The sequence below is a fragment of the Ruditapes philippinarum genome, unplaced genomic scaffold, assembly GCF_026571515.1.
Source record: "Ruditapes philippinarum isolate M1 unplaced genomic scaffold, ASM2657151v2 ctg2145_1_1_1_1, whole genome shotgun sequence".
Lineage (NCBI taxonomy): Eukaryota > Metazoa > Mollusca > Bivalvia > Venerida > Veneridae > Ruditapes > Ruditapes philippinarum.
Window position 1 is genome coordinate 67645 of NW_026866323.1, and position 18659 is coordinate 86303.

Genomic DNA, 18659 nt, shown 5'->3' on the forward strand with positions numbered 1-18659 from the left:
TTTTAGGTGTATGCCAGAATAAATGGGGTCTGGTTTCCTGTGAAATTCATTTTGGGACATTAAATGTGGCTGTAATATTGTTTTTCTTGCTATAATCTCCTTCCAAAAGACTTTAAATACTCTGAAAATACTTTATGGTATTTAAATGAAGGTGGAATACAGAAAAATAACCATCTCACAGGTTCCTGGCACTTGATATTAAGTAAATCATATAACAGGCATGGTCATTGTACTAGTTACTTCCCCTGAAATAGGGTCTTTTTTAAATATTTGATTAAATACAAAGTAACCGCAGTATTCACTTTTCGAAGTTAACGTTTAATGCGAAATACTCCATATTTTAAGAAAATAAAAGGAAACGCTTTAATGCGGATCACATAAAAAATCTTAAGGGGGCAGGGGACATATTCGAATGACAGACACTTTATTTGTCATTTCTGAAAATGCCATAGCTTGCACTGCGTGTTACTGATATTTTTAAAGGAATCGGGCGGATTCTGGAGTATGCTGCACCTTCATGAAGATTGCCCATATTGGTATATTTTAGGTGTGATTTTGGCTGGGTGGGGGTAAATATAAATTGCTGTCAGTCATTTTTTGAAGGAGCAATGCATGCAAACTATTATTTTCTTCAATGTATGTCATATATCATTGAATAATGCTGTGCAACTGGTTATCTGCCTGTGAAACAGATTTTGAAATATTTGGAATTGTGTTTCTGGTCACACTGAAATACAAAATTTTTCATTTTTAGGTCCCCTGCCCCCTTATCTGGAAAGTATCGTCCAACTCAATCATCTAGTCGTCCTCATGCGGACCTAAATATAGCTATACGCTATCGTGCCCTCATTTACATATATAACTTCTGCTATATCACAATTCATAAAGCCGAGTCTGACCATTTGACATGGAAATAATTAGTTTACAGACTCTTTGCAAAAACAATGAATAAATAACTCTTCACATTAATATAATGATACTCCATTATTAACGTTAAACTTTGTGCTTATTTGAAATCAAATTATCAGAATAGTTCAGAATGATGACCATTATATATTGTACTAGTTAAAATATATGCTATCATCTAAAATGAACAGTATACAAGAAGAAACATTTAATAGAAAGATCCTTCATTTTATAATCTTTATTTACAGCGAACCAAGAAAGTAGCGTCATAAAAAATATAAACAAGATATACAGTATACAATATAAAATGCATTCAGAAATTCAATAACATTTTGAATTAACGAAGTGTACTAAACCAACTCTGAAAAGAAAAAAAAACCCTACTCTGATAAAGAAAAACAAAAAAAAACAATAAAAACAACAACAGCAACAACGTTAGATCTACCGACATCAATTATTCCAAATGATTGTAAGTAACAAAAAGTATTGTATTTTTATCTAAGGCCATGCAAGCGTTTATTCTCGGCAGACTGACATTTGTTGTCATTGTTTATTTTTATGTACAGAGTTCAAAGATATTTGACATATCAATATATATTGTTCTGTATTATAGTCACATCTATACACATATATAGATACAAAACATTTAAAACATTGAAATTGTATATAGCCATTCTAGAGACTTGTTATAGCTTATACTAAGAGGGATAACTCCACAGTCCATATTACAGAAATGTATAATAATTATGTACAAATGTACTGTAGATTTACCTCCCTTATTTGCGTAATTCATATAAATCAATTTCAATAGGATTACATAATTGCACATTGTCATTATTTAAAAAGATATTTGAGACATTGAATTACAAAATCATAATAGACTTTTACATTCTAAAAGTTTGATAACCTCTACTGACCTCGACTTTTAACTGCCATAAGAAATCATACAGTAAAATACTAAATTTTGTAATAAAAGCACTATCACGCAATATAAAAAAATGGTTTTACAAAATCATTTATCACTCATCGTTAGACCATGGATGAACTGGTCAGTAGTGATTATCAAAACATAGGGATAAAACAACATATTTAATATGTAATTTAATATCATATTTCTACAATAAAATTTCTATGTATTTAAAATTGCATTAACTGTTCACTCCAGGCAGGAGGCGAGATACAGACATTACAGACACTCTTGTTTATGAATTAAGAACTGTTTTAATGACTTACAATTATTTAATTAAATACAATATTATTTGCAGACAAAAAAAAAATAAACAAAACAAAAACAAATAAAAAAACAAACAAAAGTATTTAATGAAACAAACATACTTTAAACTGTCAGTATTTGTATATATACCTCATCTCCCATATAGAATGAGATAATAACTTTAACTTTATACTAGTTACGCTAATAATACTTATAATAAAAAGGATATATGACTAATCCTGAAGTGAAGTCTATTAACCTATTTATATAAATGGTTGTTTCTGGCTTTTAAGATCAAAAAGCACATTTTAGAACTTACTTTGAACATATGTTCATTTGAGAGTACAAAGTTTAATTTATCCTGAGCACATTAAGAGTCAAATGAGGCATCAATCTCAATAGCTTTTTTAACAAAATCATTTCGGAGACTTTGATACAATGGGCAATGAAATAAAACATGAACTTCATTTTCCACTGCAAGTTCACAAATCGGAAATAGACGCTGTTCTTCTGGGATATTTTTGTATCTCCCGGTTCCTAAACGAAGGGGGGGGGGGGGGGGGGGGGGGGGGGGGGGGGGGGGGGGGGGGGGGGGGGGGGGGGGGGGGGGGGGGAAACTCCACATCTAAACTTAGCTAACACAGACTTGTATTTACTAGGCAAAGTTGACATTCAAAATACTATTCAGTTTCATAAACATATCTAAATTGTGTATAAGTCCTAACTTTATTTCTACCTCTCTACAAGAGGGACCCGTAACATTTTGTATACTGGTTCTCCAATCATGAATGAAAGTATCCATGGTGTACTTAATTATCTTATCACAAAGATGTTTGGAAGACATGTTAATACAATCGTTTGACATGTTCTATAAATTCTTTGACAATAGATGTTTCTTATACATAAATTGCCAATTTTTGCAATTATCCTTACTCTTACTTTCAAAAAATCTAAAAAATCTTGAAATTGATACTCTCACTATCCATTGTCTTCACTCTTTGCCAATGTTGAGACACAGATCTCCACTGCTTCACACGAGGGGGTTGCCAACAAAACTCACCATAAATGACATCAATAGGGGTATTTTTACCCAATCCAATAAAGAATCTCATTGCTCGACTCTGTTCTGCATTTATGCAAGAATAGGATTTTGTTCCCCAAACAGATGCCCCATATGCAATAACAGGCCATACTGTACTATCGTAAAGTTTTGTGAATGGCATGCCACCATAGGACTTGGACTTCGCTATAAGGAGACAAAGGGCTCTACCAGCACTCTGAGCAACTGTATCACCATGATATTAAAATCAAGCATCTCGGTCAGTAACAGACCTAGGTAAGTATAGTTGGCAACGACTTTCAGACTGTGGTCCCCACATGTGAAACTGTATGAAGTTCTGGGAACAGAAACAGGTCTAAAATAAAGGATATTACTCTTCATAGGATTTACAATGATAATATTCTTGTAACACCAATTAATTAACATATCTAACATGAACTGTAAATCTTCTGCTTTTTCTGCTATAAGTACAATACCATCTGCATAGTTTTTCATTATCAATACAAAAACCCTTACCGGCTGCTTTTATAGATACTGCCAGATCATTTACGAATGAATTAAATAATCATTTGACCGACTTTAAACTGGTCGTTAGCATATATATAAATATTCACAACAAATTTACAATATTTTACATTGCTACCATTTTTTACAAAGTGTAGGTCACGTGTTTAAAGAAAATAGAAACTTTACGATGAGCCAATGAAAAGAGGGTCTTGTTTTACAAGTCTTCATTTGAATATCTTATTAGGTGACCATTTACACGAGAATGAAATATGATCAAGGATAATTTTAAAGTTGTAAGTCGAATTTTAAATAATGTACAGGTTTGCATTTGTTTTACATTTTGATGCAAATTGCTTGACTGGCTACACTTTGATATACATGTACATAGTGACTGGTTGACATAGGTTTACACAAAAGAACTAAAACATAACTTATTTTTGTTACAAAAGTTGAAAATAATCATACGATAAACAAGGCAGTTCAATAAACAAATTTATCTACAAGGCAGTTCAATAAACAAATTTATCTACACACATGATGAATATTGTTTTCTTTAGACACATTTCAATATTTACACTTTTTCTGGATTTCTTTCTTTGTGTTATATATATTTATATAAACTGAGATAAACAAATACTATATATAAACTGAGATATACAAATAGACTAGGAAACTTAGAAAGTTGGTTATTACTCTGTTCATATTTTGGATTATAACAGATGATCATAGCGTATGCAGTTCTTTCTGTGCATTTGAACAATGGCTCGTGCAGCTTGGTAGCAAAACATCATCTGCTCCTGTTAACATAAAGCATATAAACAAAATAAATAGATATAATTAATAATAATAATAATAATAATAATAATAATAATAATAATAATATCTTCATATGTTTGATAATTATTATGCTTTATAAAATGCTCCTTCTATAAACATTCTTAATTATGCTAAAAATAGTATAAATTGTAGCCAGTAAATTAAATGGAATTAAATTTAATAGGTATAATAATATAAATGTATAATTGTAATAAACTATTATAAATAAAACATGTTGATTATACTATTACATCTGGAAAAAAACAACACAAAATAACTTTTGTACTTAAAAATCTATTTAGTAAGTTAAAATAAGTTTGCTTGTCTGGATGTTAACGCCGATAAAAATACATTTTTGGTCATACCTCGGAGTTTTTATCTACATTTGAAATACTTATAGAAAATATGCCCACTGAAGATCAATCCACATATAAGACCTGATCTATTACAATTAATACGTGATAAGTGTAAGATGTGATTATAATTATTTTATTTTACCATTCCAGTTATTGCATATGGTCTCCTCTTTTTTAACTGTCTTAAAGTATTCATCACACTGACTTGCTGATCATACAGAAGTTTTTCCATTATAATTGCAACGGCGCAAAATATTCCACTCCGTTTATTGCCGTTTCTGTAAAAAGACGAAACGTCACAAATGACGCCTTAATTTTTCAGGACCAATGCATTTTGAAATGAGCAGTAGTTTTCTGACCTATGAGAAAACATACACAGGTAAAACTTTATCTTAACTTTATGTATTCAAGAATTGTGTAAATGATGGAAGTCATGCAACTAAACTCGCTAAATGCATCTGTCTGGATTTTAGTTTGTTTTTAATTGCTATAACTAACATTAGAACACCTGTTTTATGAAAATTGCATAAGAAGTCATCTTACAAGCAATGGACCAGGACATGTGCATTTTCTTTACTAAGTGTGGCATATTCCTCGACATCTTTTACAAAATCCACAAAGTCTTCAGCTCTTACAGGAACATCTATCCCAGCTGTCCATTTCTTGTATTGAAAATGATAATAATCCCGCTCGTCATTTGAATTCTAAAACAATAAAATATTGTCATTGTTTTTTCGCAGATAAAGAATATAGTTTGTTTGTTTGATTGGGTTGAACGTCGCAACGGCACAGTATAGGTCATATGGCGATGTTCCAGCCTTTCTAGTGGAGGAAGACCTCAAGTGCCCTTCAGTGCATTATCTAAGGCACGCACGGACACCTGAATAATCTAAATTCGGGATTCAAACACACAGCACTGTGGTTTGAATTCAACGACCAGAACCACTAGGCCACGGTTACCACTTAAAAATCATGTAGTGTTTGATTAAATAACAATCAATCGTATACCATAAACAATGATGCTTTAGGGAATCTTATCTGAAAATAAATTGAAAGTAACCCCACTATAGCATTACACGATTATGTTTTGTAATAAAATCTTACAGTTTACACATTTTAGAATCTACTGTTGAGATTAAACAAAAAGACACAAATAGGAGCATAATTCTTTTGTCTTTTTTGTTGAATATGTTATATTTGCAAAATGGATATAAATACCTCTTTATTTTTTATGGTCACTTTTCGAACAGTGTAATGTGGTTTGGTGTCGAAGGCAAAACACGAAACTATGAAACCACCTTTTTCTAATGACTCATTTTCTGCAGGAAGATACTTGTTGACCACCTTAAAAATATAGGTTTTTTTTCCATTCAAATAGAATAGTTTGAAGTAGGCAGATATTTGTTATTTGCTGTAAAAGGTGTAATTCAATACTTCAATGACATAAAAAAGGATATTTTAATTTCATGAAATTACTTTAAAATGTTTAACATCCATTATGTAGTTGATTTTAGCACTCTTCAATTAAAAATGATAAGTTAGAAAAATAGTACTTATTAAATGAAAAATTTATCATTATTTTACCTATACAATATTTTATGACAAACAAAACTACAAAAAGTTATGTATTATAATATATAGATACCGTTCCAGACTCATTAATGTCATCCATTGACACTATACAGGAACAGTTTTCTTGATAAATCATCGTCACAAAGTCAGTTACCGAGGCAGGAAGAGGTGATTGGGCCATGATGAAATGATCTTTCCATTTGTAGCTCTATTGGAAATTATGATGAGTAAAATGTAAATATTAGTTCGATAAATATTTCCCTCAATGAACACAACAAATTGAAGCAACAAGGGAATTTTGATTACACAAAGAGTAAGTTTATATTTCTTTATACGCTTCAAATACATGCAACTGAAGTATGAATATCTGGAAGCATAGGCTCTTATGAACCTTTTTGGTCCATCGCACTTTGGAGTCAAAATCGAAAAATTGACGCCTAAGTGCGTTGATTTGCAACATATCAACGCACTTTGGGTTCCAGAGTTCAGAAGGTGTAAACCGAGTTCTTCTTTAAATACTGAGTACTGACCTTTTTTTCGATCTGCGACATTGAAATATTTGAGGTGGCGTTCAATATGACGGTCGATACTTAAATACACCAATCTAACTAAATGCCATTTAAATTCTAATGTAGAACTAATAAAAATTAAAAGCTTATGAGAAATACAAATAAAGGCATAATGGGCCTTAAAAAATGTTAATTTTATAATCTCGTTGGGGGGGGGGGGGGGTGAGAGGTCGACACCCCATCGGCCCCTCTAGAACTCCCAGTGAGAACTTTACATTATTATGAAGTTCTGCTGTTAATGTATTAATGTATGACTACTTAAATAGTAAATGATATTTGTGAAAGGCCGTATCTACACTAAAGTAAAAGTTTCTCACATGTAACATTAAGATAAACTGAATAAATGGCCATTTCAACAGATAATCATGCACACATTTTACGGAAATGTCTTATTAAGACTGCCTATAATTTTTTACATTGTCTATGCTTAGACTATCATGTTTAAAAATGTTTAAATAAAAAGCGGAAAAAATGCAATTAGCTACAACAATGAAATGTGTACATTCTTTTAAAATAAATGGAAAATGTGAGAAAAATATTGGCTATGCTCAAATGCTATGTTATCATATCACTCAATACACATCAATCATCTTTATATGTGTTACTTTGTAGCCTTATTCTTTGAGACACAATTGAATATTAATATATAATCATTTTTAACTGTTACATTTAACAAGGTTTTGACTGAGGGATATTACTTAAAACACCATGAAATTTTTACTGATTGAATTGTTATGACTCCAAAGTGCGGTCGTTTGTCTAATGTTAACAAAAGTACATAATTATGTATCTGTATAACGCCCTTTGTTGTCCAACATGGACCACAAAGTGCGTTGGACCCCAAAGTGCTGTGTTACACAGCACGTTAAAGGAACTATTACTATACTGAGTTTAAAAAGTTTAAAAACATAAATTTGTAACAGATCAAATGGGGAACTTAAAACAGAAAGATATGAAATTAATAATTTGAGAGAAACAATTCTTTATAATGCTACTTTAATCTTTAAGCTGCTTATTGTGTCATTAAAATAACGTATACCAGATATATTACAACGTAATATTTTGGTTATACAAGCTCACAAACGTATTTATAATACATTCAGAAGATAAAATAAATTGACTTAATTTATTGCAGGTATAAAATATTTGATTAAACAGAAAAGGCATGCATGTTATTAAATCCGTCTAGTTTAAAGTGACATTATGCCCATCCAAGGGTATATAGTGAGTGAACGAGTGAAGATCAAAATAAGTTTTCATTTTGCCATAAATGCTTTCAATTTAATAATTAAGTTCGCATAAACAATAAATAACACACAGATCCAGATGAAATTTCTGTATAGATCCATTAAATTTACCTATAATGCTCAGTTTATAAAAAGAGTGGGGCAGTCTTTTTAAATTTTAGGCAGATGTATAATTTTATCCTAAACATTTTTCAATATCAACTGTTTGTCAAACACCATTTTGACAGTCAATCTTTTGAAATATAAAGTAAATTCAGCTCTACTTGACTATGAAAATATGAGCATAATGCCACTAAACAGGTACATGCAAATAAATGAAGACAAATTCCGAACGTTACATGAACATAGACAGCATTGATAAAATCCGTGTCTTTAAACGCTCTGTTGAGATACAAACACACTCGATTTGGGTTGTCTGAAAATATATCATGATAAACTTATGACAATATTTCCAATACTTTATAAAAGTAATCATCCTGACATTATTATGAACATTCAATATTATCATGGATGTCGATAATTGATTAAATAAAATGAAATAAGATTTCTACAAATGATTGACATAACAGGTCTATTTTAGCGTAAATGTAAGTGATACCCGTTAGGGACTTTTACCTTACCATCGTAGGGGTGTCGATGTACATGTCAATATATAAGTCTTGAATAATGTAAAGTTAACTATGATTTTTCCTTAATTTCCGCTTTCTTATATAATGTCCATCAAAGAAAGAAAATTGACCATGAAATGCTCCCGTCCTATGTTAACATTTCAGCAGTAATCTGGTAAGATATACTGTATATACTGTGTATGATCGGTACCGCAGGACAAAATATTCAAACTTATTTATTGTTCTTAAAAAATATTTCAATTTGATACTATGATAGCAAGTTTTTATTATAAATGGAATATGTTCAAAAATATGTTTTTCTTTAAAAAAAGTAAGAATTACCTAGTATATCTGCTCCAGGTCTACCTTTGTCCGTCAAGTTTTCATATTCCGACTCGGAATTCATGTCATCCATGACGTTTCTTTCTAGGGAAAATTCTAGTTCCTTAAAGAATCAAAATTATATCAAAATAATGGCATTATTTACAGAAATATTTAAAATCATTTGTTTGTTTGTTTGTGTTTGTAAATAAAGATAAACACAGCACGTGATCAAGTTGTTGCAAAGAACTTAACTGTTCTTATTTCAGACTAATTTATTCTATTTTGATTGTGTTGAAAAGAATAAGCTTATTGAAACACACTCGAATCCGTTCCGTGTCCCACGCGGTAAACAATCCTAGATAACTAGTCCGAGGCGTTAAGCACTCGGGCACGCCGCCACTATGGCTCTAAAAGAAGATAGATTATGCATTGTAAAATGTTACCGCTTTATACCTAAAAATATAGCAATATATACATGCGCATACATATATAAGTGCACATACATATCAACATACCTGATCGAAATGTAAACTAATTTTCCCACTTCTTGTTTCATTGCATGCATGAAGCCTGATAAACTAACTAAAATCTTACCACTTGCCCCTCACCTCTGTGGGTTCGAATCCCGACAGGGACTTTGGATTCTTTCATATGAGAAAGCTATCCAGCTAGCTTACGGAACGTCGGCGGTTCTACTCAAGTGCCCGTTCGTGCCTGAAATAATGCACGGAATGGCACCTGAGGTCTTCCTCCGCCAGTAAAGCTGGAACGTCGCCATATGACATATACTGTGTCGGTGTGAAGTAAAGCCCAATTAAACAAACAAACAAACAAACAAACAAACAAACTAAAATCTTGAACAAATTACTGATTCTCAGTGAACACTCTGATTAGTTATATAATATCTTTAATGAATTGTTAATCTCTTCACAGTGATCAAACCTTATACTGTCTGTTCATCGAATTTTCATCAGTATCGTTAACGTGTTCTTCAATGTTCTCTATTGGTATCAGCTCACAGTTGAGACAAAGAGCGTAAACCAATGCTTTGAATATGAACTTATACTGTTCCTGAAACGATTCGATTTGCAAAGCAAATTTACATATTTGTAACATAACAGCGACAATTATGAAAATACTATAAAATATAAATGTTGTAATTCCATTGAAATGACGCAACAGATTCAGAATGAATTCGTCATCTTAAAGTCACATTATGCTTCACAAATATGTAATTTTTTCTTTCTTTAGAAAGGGCAATACTGGACAGAGGACGTTAGATGGTTATCATTTACTGAAAGCACCGCAGAATGTGATAGTTTTTGATTGATATAATGTAGCAAAATATAAACAAAGTAGTTTTTATCCTCCCATCACTATATGCACTTATTGCAAAAAAGCATCAGAGGAAAAGGATAGTTCAGGTCATTGGCCAATGAGAAACTTTTAAGAAACTATAACAGGACAACAAAAATAAAAACAACATTAAAAAAAATAAAGATTTACGCGTTATAAACATCTTAAGATTGCCATGGTATTTGTGTTAGGCTAGGTACGAAACTGTTATATTTATAATGTTTATAAACATGATATAAACTATTATAGCATAAAATCGGCTATTTTTCCCTCTTTAGCCCATGTTATAACGGGACCAAAACCATGTGTTAACATAGTCACGCGCTCTTGTTATAGCACGGTTTTACCTATGCGCAATACATACAGGTCCCAGTAAACAAACTAAATTTGACGGTTTGGCCTGTTTGCCAAAGAGTCTTTCGAGGGCCTCAGTCGAGCAGCATTCAAGTAACTATGCCGGTAATACGGCGTATAGACATCGTCGCTATAATCTTAGTTGTCGCCCTTTCTAAGAAACGGACAGTTGTCAATGTAAACAATTAAATATCTGTCATTCAGTTTAACCCTCCGATTAACTGATTAATTTACAAAACAAGATAACACAAAATAAATATGAAAAAATGTTGTTTTATTAATGTTCATATTGATAAATGCTCTTTGAATTTCTTTGAAAGAATAATGTTTAATGCCTGATTTTTTTTGTAAAATAAAAATACCGATTCTGATCATAGGCACTCGGTTCCAAAACCTATGATTTTAATCTATTTAAAAAGAAAAATTCATATAATGTATACTACAAGGTTTCGCAGCCGCCATGTTTTATCGCAACGGAAGTGCATTGACTGGTGTACAATTTAAAAAAAAAATACTGGCTCCCGAGTCACATATTAAAGCATATTGTTGATGCGGGTACCACGGCGAAATAGTCAATAATTGTGGTACCCGTATTAGCCAATAGTCTCTATTCATCGAATCGGGAACTTCATCGAATCGGGAACTAGTGTTTTTTAATGAAAATTGTACACCAGTCAACGTACTTCCGTTGCGTTAAAACATGGCGGCTGCGAAACCTTGTAGTATTTTATATACATGATATGAATTTATTTTTAAAATAAATTAAAATCATAGAAGGTTTTGGAACCGAGAACCTATGATTCTGATGTCAATGATCTTTTTTTACCAAGTAACCAACAATCTGAAATCATTCTAGGGTCATGTTTTGTCTTGGGTAGTGTAATTTTATGTTTTTTCTTGAGTTAATATATCTCCAATGTTAAGCTTTAATCAATCAATTTAAATTTGAAATTTCTTTCGGTTCTGAGCAGTTGTTGGCCCCGGAAAAATAAAACGCATACGCAAAACCTGTAGAGTTGGATAAATACCGTCCAAGCACAAGGATTTGATGTATGTGCTTTGTATTAAACATGCATCATGACTCTGTTTTAAAATTTTATGCTATAATAGCGTCAACGCACGTTTATTTCGTGTTATAAAGTCTGCAGAGTCCCTCGGAACTGTTGTAGCCCTCGTCCTACCGGGCTCGGGCACCAACCGTTCCTCGGGACTCTGCAGGCGTTATAACACGGAAAAACGTGCGTTAATCCTATAGTGTTATCAAAGTTATAGAACTTACATCAAAATTATATACAAATTTGTTTTTTTTTTGTTAACTGTAATGTTAGGTTAATTCAACATACGCTAGTTTGGACCATTTTCACTCGTTGTTCTCTCATTTTATTGAGACATGCAGGGACATTTACAGTTCCTTCACGATTTCCCTCCATTATGAGCCTGTCAACAGCTATAAATACTCCTGTACGTCCAATACCGGCACTATGAAATGGATGAATAATAATGATTTGTATTTATAGAAGACAAAATTATGAAATCATTGAAAATATCTTGCTTATCAAAACACAAAGCATATTTTAACTACTTGTACACAATTCAAATAAAAAATATCAAATATATAATATATAAAAATATATAATATCGGTTAAGCCTGGCCAAAGTTACTGTAGCTGCATGTAATAATATACTAAAAATACAAAAGGTTAAAGTATAGTTGTTTAATCAGAATCCATAGTGTTTTAAGATGTCATTCTACTTAGCCACCGACTCTTTTTATCTCAAACCAAAGGAGGTAAACATCCGAATGCACTTTACTGTACACATTTTGAATAAGATGTTAGCAAATGGTTGCTCTAGGACTGATAAGTTTTACGATCTATGTTGACTGTTTTGTTACTTTTACATCAATTTCATTCAAGCTGTTTTACATTGAAAAAGGTCTTCAATTGACTGATTTTACATTTAAAGTAAACTCATTCAACATTGTCATCTCTTGGATGTAATAGTGTAATTTGGTTTTCTTAGACTATTGATCAAAATCCAAGACTTTACTTGATGCCTTTGACACCTTCTTCTGTCGAATATATTGTATAAAAACATTGAATTTACTAAATCATCGTGAAAATAATGTATTATCTTACTGTTCATCCGGCCAGTTATATATGTATAACAAGTTATGTTATTTTTGATGATTAGTCATTTTCACCCTTTATAAATGATATGAGCTCAATTCCCTCTTTTGCTATTAATTTTTATAATGTTATCTTTAGCAATGTACCAGAAACAAGTTTACTTCAAATAAACAATGTTTTCTAAAATATAGAAATAACGTTGAACTTTCACGGTTTGCCTTATATAAGGTAGATACATAACATAATTAAATTACTTCCCTAGGCGATATAATTAGTTACTCCATTAATTTATTTTACTCCATAAATTTATTATATTTTTCTATATAACCGATTTGTTTTGTATATTCTTGGATAAACTGAACTCAATACATTTTTATTTCTTAATTATCTTGAAAAAAAGAAACGACGCAATGCGACGAACCCAGGTTTTCAATGTTCATATTTTACGGCAGCATCGTCATCAAATGCCCTCTGGTACATATTGTCAGCATATTTCAATTAAAATATACAATTGGTGGAATTTCAAATTTCTTACATATGTCAATGGCTTTTGTTTTTAAATTTTTGTTGTGAAAAAAATTAAAACAAAACACAGCAACAAATAAATACAATATACCTGCAGTGTACGATGATAGGACCATTTAAGCTCGTTTTTACATCTCTGTATTTTTGTCTGAACTCCAAAAGACTTATAACATCCTCTGGTGTCTTTTTGTCCGGCCACGAGGTGTAATGAAGATGAACTAAACGTCTGCAAACATCACCCTTAAATATTCAACATAATAATACAGTTTGTACTGGATAAAACATTCAAAATAAAACTTAAATATGATTGATTGATCCAATATTAATGGCGAGAAGAGAACTTTATATGTTTAATTCGTATATCTGCGTACTAAATTATGATTTGATGACTAACACAATAATTTGTGTAAGTTGTTTAAAGATAAATGTTAATTTACGTGTAGCTAAAGTACTTTAAATCCTCTGGACGCAATTAAAAAACCCCCAAAAAACCTCTTCATGTTAAATGGAATCTATAATATTACTTAAATCAAACCAATGACCTTCATAAGAAGGTAGCCAGATTTCTATATCGATATTATCATACCTTTTCTGTATTGTTTATTACTTTAAAGGTTCTTAATGTGTAATCTGCGAAGATTTGTATATTTTGGCAGGAAACATGTACATCACCATAGTCCTCATCTTGACTGACATCTGGCCAATACTGCTCGCATTTCATACCCTTAAAATGTATGAGGATATATATGGGGATACTTTTATAAAAAGTTTAAGATTGCATCCGCATATAATAGAGATAATTATATGCTTTTTATGTCAAACAAAATTCTCATTTACGTATAATGCAATAACGTCTTAAAAATAATGTTATATAGTCAAAATTTAACATGATTGGAAACAACAGAAATATGGTTTAGATCTAGTAAAAAACAGACATACAGATGGTTCATTCAAATTTGTAACCATCACGATAATCTCTACTTTCTTGTGCCAAACCATTTTCCAGAAAGTCTTAAAGTTATCGTGTGTTGCTGCTGTAGGACCTGAAATATAAAGACATTTCTATTATATTTTAAAATTTTATACAGTGCTTCATCATGTTATTGACATAATAAATTATTACCTCTAAAAAACCAAACAGACAAATTGCGACAAATGTGGTATGTAATAGAAAGAGCCCCGACGCGTAATTTGCCATTCATGGAGCATGCTCCATTATTGTCCCCGACAGACATCAGGGTAACACTATAGAGTGCTGCACTCCAGTTAACACACTGTGCATATAAGGGTATACGATTTAATTCTGATACATTTTCTATAGAAAGGTCTCCAAACTATAATACAACGTTACGCTGGCTTCTCAGGGAAAGGTTAATTAGCCCTTTATACCTTAAATACAATGCATGAAAACGTAAGATATATGTTAACCATGTAAATTCTCAAAACCTTGCTCTTTTCAATATGTCTGAATAGATAATAATTATATGTACAAATGTACTTCTTAGATATGTAAAGATATTATCAAATATTTCATTAGACATTGGATGTTCCACTAAAAGTCGCTTATTTAATGTTTTTTATGATCAAAGATGCCACAAATTTGGATTAAATAAATAAGTATATAACATAACAAAATTAAAAATACCTAAACAGGCTATGTACGCTTTCTGCCTTTTGTATCCCTGAAATAAATTTAAAACAATTCATTATGTTCATTTGGATACATCAGACTAGTATAGGCAATATTTAATATAGTGCACTGCAATTCTTGATAAAATCAGTTAATTTATTAACTTACAAGCATTTATATTAGTTTAAACAGAAATTATTTTAGTTCGATTGTGTTCGAAAGTAAAGGCTTATTGAAACACTCTCGAATCCGTTCCTGGAACCAAACCATGCTTAAGAATAATTGTAAATTTTCTTGCTCGCGGCAACAATGGTTTGAACGCAGCAGTCTTTAGCCATTCACATCAAAGTCTTCATATTAAAACCGACATCACAAAATATTGCTAAAACATACGTCAATATATGATGCATTTATGTAAAAATCTGGTTGACCATCAATTTGAACTCTCGAGTGATCATCTGAAAGAATTGAAAAGAATAAAAATTAATGTTGAAACATCTGAAACTCCATTGCTACTGAATAAAATGTTCTACATATGTCATACTTTCTCAAGTGCAGAGTTTTAAAGATAATGCTGGTATTATTCCATTGGGTGTGAATGATAGTTACTTTTGGAAATGATATTGTGAATAAGCTTGGACTGAATATAGCTTTAGCAAGTGCCAGCGGGCATGGGAGATGTCTCTTTTCTGAACAACCTCAATACAACAAAGTTTGCGATTTTCAAGCATGTGTTTCTGTTGCCATAGCTCTAGCGATAGCTTTTCATCTAAACTTATTATTAAAATGCTTATTAAATGGTTTAAAAACGGATGGATATCTAAATTGATGAACTCGTTAAATAAAGATTGACAATATGGACATTTTAATCTACGCTTTACCCTCATGTCACATACCTAGTAGCTTTTATAATGGAATTATTGAAACTGAACTCCGGAAAGTTTAGAATGATTTTCCAATTACTTTAAAATAAAATTATTTTAATTTAAAAGCAAGTTTGAAATTACAAAAAATGAGCTGCAGTATTTGATGGTCTTTCAGATGAAAATTATTGCTGCTATTGTAACGGCAAGAGAGGTTTTAAAAGATAATTTTATGTATTAAAACAAAGCTTGAGATGAATTTAAACAAAGCTGACATAAACTGTGAATACAGACCCTTTTCCAAACATGATTTTATACAACTGTGCTGGAAATATGAAGTAGTGCTACCGAAGAGAATATGGACGAAGCGGAGCAGTTATTAACTTTACGGATAAATTTCATTCTTTACAAAGACGACAATGCAATTATTTATTAGATTCAGCATATCATAAAATAGTATTCATTGAAGAATATATGAACATTTTTATTTTAATTGAAATTTTGTAGAGTTATGTAAAGAGTTAGAAGAGAATATAATTCAGAAACAGTAATAACTAAAACTTAATCAACTTTACTGGAACATAAGTCTAATGATAACTAGACATCTCCATAAAATAATATTACAATTTTTGTATATTCTATTAAAGATTAATAGACATTGTAGCACTGAAAATATAAATGTATATATAATACATACACGGCATAATGCCCTTGTATCTATTTGACGTTTTGTTTTCAGGACTGCGTGCAAATAAACAAGGCATCTGGAAAGCGGTAGGAATGCTCTGAAAAAATGTACAGTTTAGATGATATGAAATATAGAAACTAGCTACAACATTGGTGCACCAAAATTTAAGATGATAATGCTAATCAGTTCACATGGATATAAAAGGCTCATAATAACTCGAAAAGTTATAGGGTTATACTTTCTTGTTTACGAAAACGAAACTGCAATTATGTAACATTGAACCGCTTTTAAATACCTGAAAGTCATAACTAAATGCTTCATCCGTCCGATCCTTTACGTAATCAAAAAGTTCAGATACTTTTATTTTTACTAGTTTATCTATAAGATCTAATGAGTTGATATATTCCGTTTGTTCCGGGATGAGTTCATCAAGCTCTTCTAGATCATCAGCATATTCTTCATCTTCTGGCTCTACATTCACCTCTTGGAAATCTCGAACCGCTGCTTTCCTTGAATGAATTGCTTTTTGACATTTATTCGTTTCTTTTATACCTACAGTGATTATACAAATAAATCACAATCTTTTAACTAGCACCTTTAAACAGTTTACGGATATGTTTTGTTTTCTTCAATATAATTTGAGATTCAGAAAAAGGTTAAATGAAGAGAAGCATGTTTAACCAAATTTTACTTGCGCTTTTACGGTATAATTGGAGGAAGATTTTTACTGACTGATTAAATATTATCTACTGTTGTTACATTGTTTTCAAAATAAATTATTAATTAAATGAGAATGCTGTTATGACTAATTTGTAACCATAAAACGTATTTGTTTAAACAATAACTTACTGCAACTCGGCATATTTTGATATATATTTTCCGTATTGGGAACACACGGAGGCACATTTTGATAAATAACTTTCAGCGTGGACTGTTTCTTCCTTCTAAAATCAAAGGCATAAAATAATCGACAGTGGGCGATAAAGATATACTTCTTAGTCATTTGTTATAAAACATTAAATTGGAAAATACTTTTTTCTAGTAAACCTAAAGTAACATTGACCACATCCTGTTGACTAAGGGCATTGGTTTCTTGCACAAAATGGGAACAATGTGTTGCCTTTGTCTTACCAAAACAATATCCGAATCAGTCATTACAGGTACATTGTATAAGAGGCATTCCAAATGTTCACATAATGTGATGATAAAAAAGTGAACTTTGAAAGAATTACGAGGTGTATTTCTCGGAAGAATAATAAGAACTATTTCATGAAACAAAGATAAATTATCCAGTTTCATCAGATGGATATTTCAAATGCAGTATTGCACACAATAATTTTGTTTGACTGCAAAAAACCAAATTTCAGTTTAAAAAACTACAAAGGGCAGGGAGACATCCGTGACTGATGTCAAAAAAAAAAAAAGGTTGTTGCCTGTTATAGAAATTTATACAGGATACGAAAAATGTTTAAAAAAATTTGCGATTTTTTTTTTAAAATCAAAAATAAAACCCTGTTGTTTTCGTTTATTTGCATTCTGAAAAGACCCAAGTTTGTAAGAAAAATTAACTTTAAATTACTTTTTTATAGCATTTTTTTGATAAAAAAAGTAATTAATGTTAATAATTAGAAATAAATTTTTTAAAAACGATAAATGTGAAATAAATTTTTCTTCAAAAAGAAAATAATTTTGTTATACAATTACAATGTAAAAATGACAAAAAATCCCCTTTTAAAATGAAATGTTCAACAAAAGAAACTGCTAAACTCCCCGCCATAAGAAATTAAGTCTCACAAAAGTTCGTGTTCATAAATTTTTTAAATCAAATATAAAAAAAACAAAACCAAAACACATTTTATAACAACACAATTTTATTAAAACTTTAATATAATTCAATTTTATTTTTGATTGGAAAACCTTTTACTTAAAAGTACTC

The 18659-nt window shown here is 31.0% G+C and overlaps 1 protein-coding gene across 1 annotated transcript; it reads right to left on the minus strand.

The window, feature by feature from the left end:
• Positions 1 to 4331: 4331 nt before the first annotated feature.
• Positions 4332 to 17663, minus strand: LOC132732119 (receptor-type tyrosine-protein phosphatase alpha-like). Its single transcript, XM_060718480.1, has 17 exons — positions 17573 to 17663; positions 17019 to 17275; positions 16733 to 16820; positions 15566 to 15630; positions 15188 to 15224; positions 14482 to 14585; positions 14129 to 14266; positions 13634 to 13782; positions 12232 to 12367; positions 10121 to 10249; positions 9197 to 9299; positions 8585 to 8661; positions 6504 to 6638; positions 6077 to 6202; positions 5402 to 5562; positions 5001 to 5136; positions 4332 to 4483 (listed from the first exon to the last, which is right to left on the minus strand). Exons 1-17 carry the CDS (start codon positions 17583 to 17585, stop codon positions 4397 to 4399), a joined length of 1941 nt encoding a protein of 646 aa, XP_060574463.1. The 5' UTR covers positions 17586 to 17663; the 3' UTR covers positions 4332 to 4396.
• Positions 17664 to 18659: the final 996 nt, after the last annotated feature.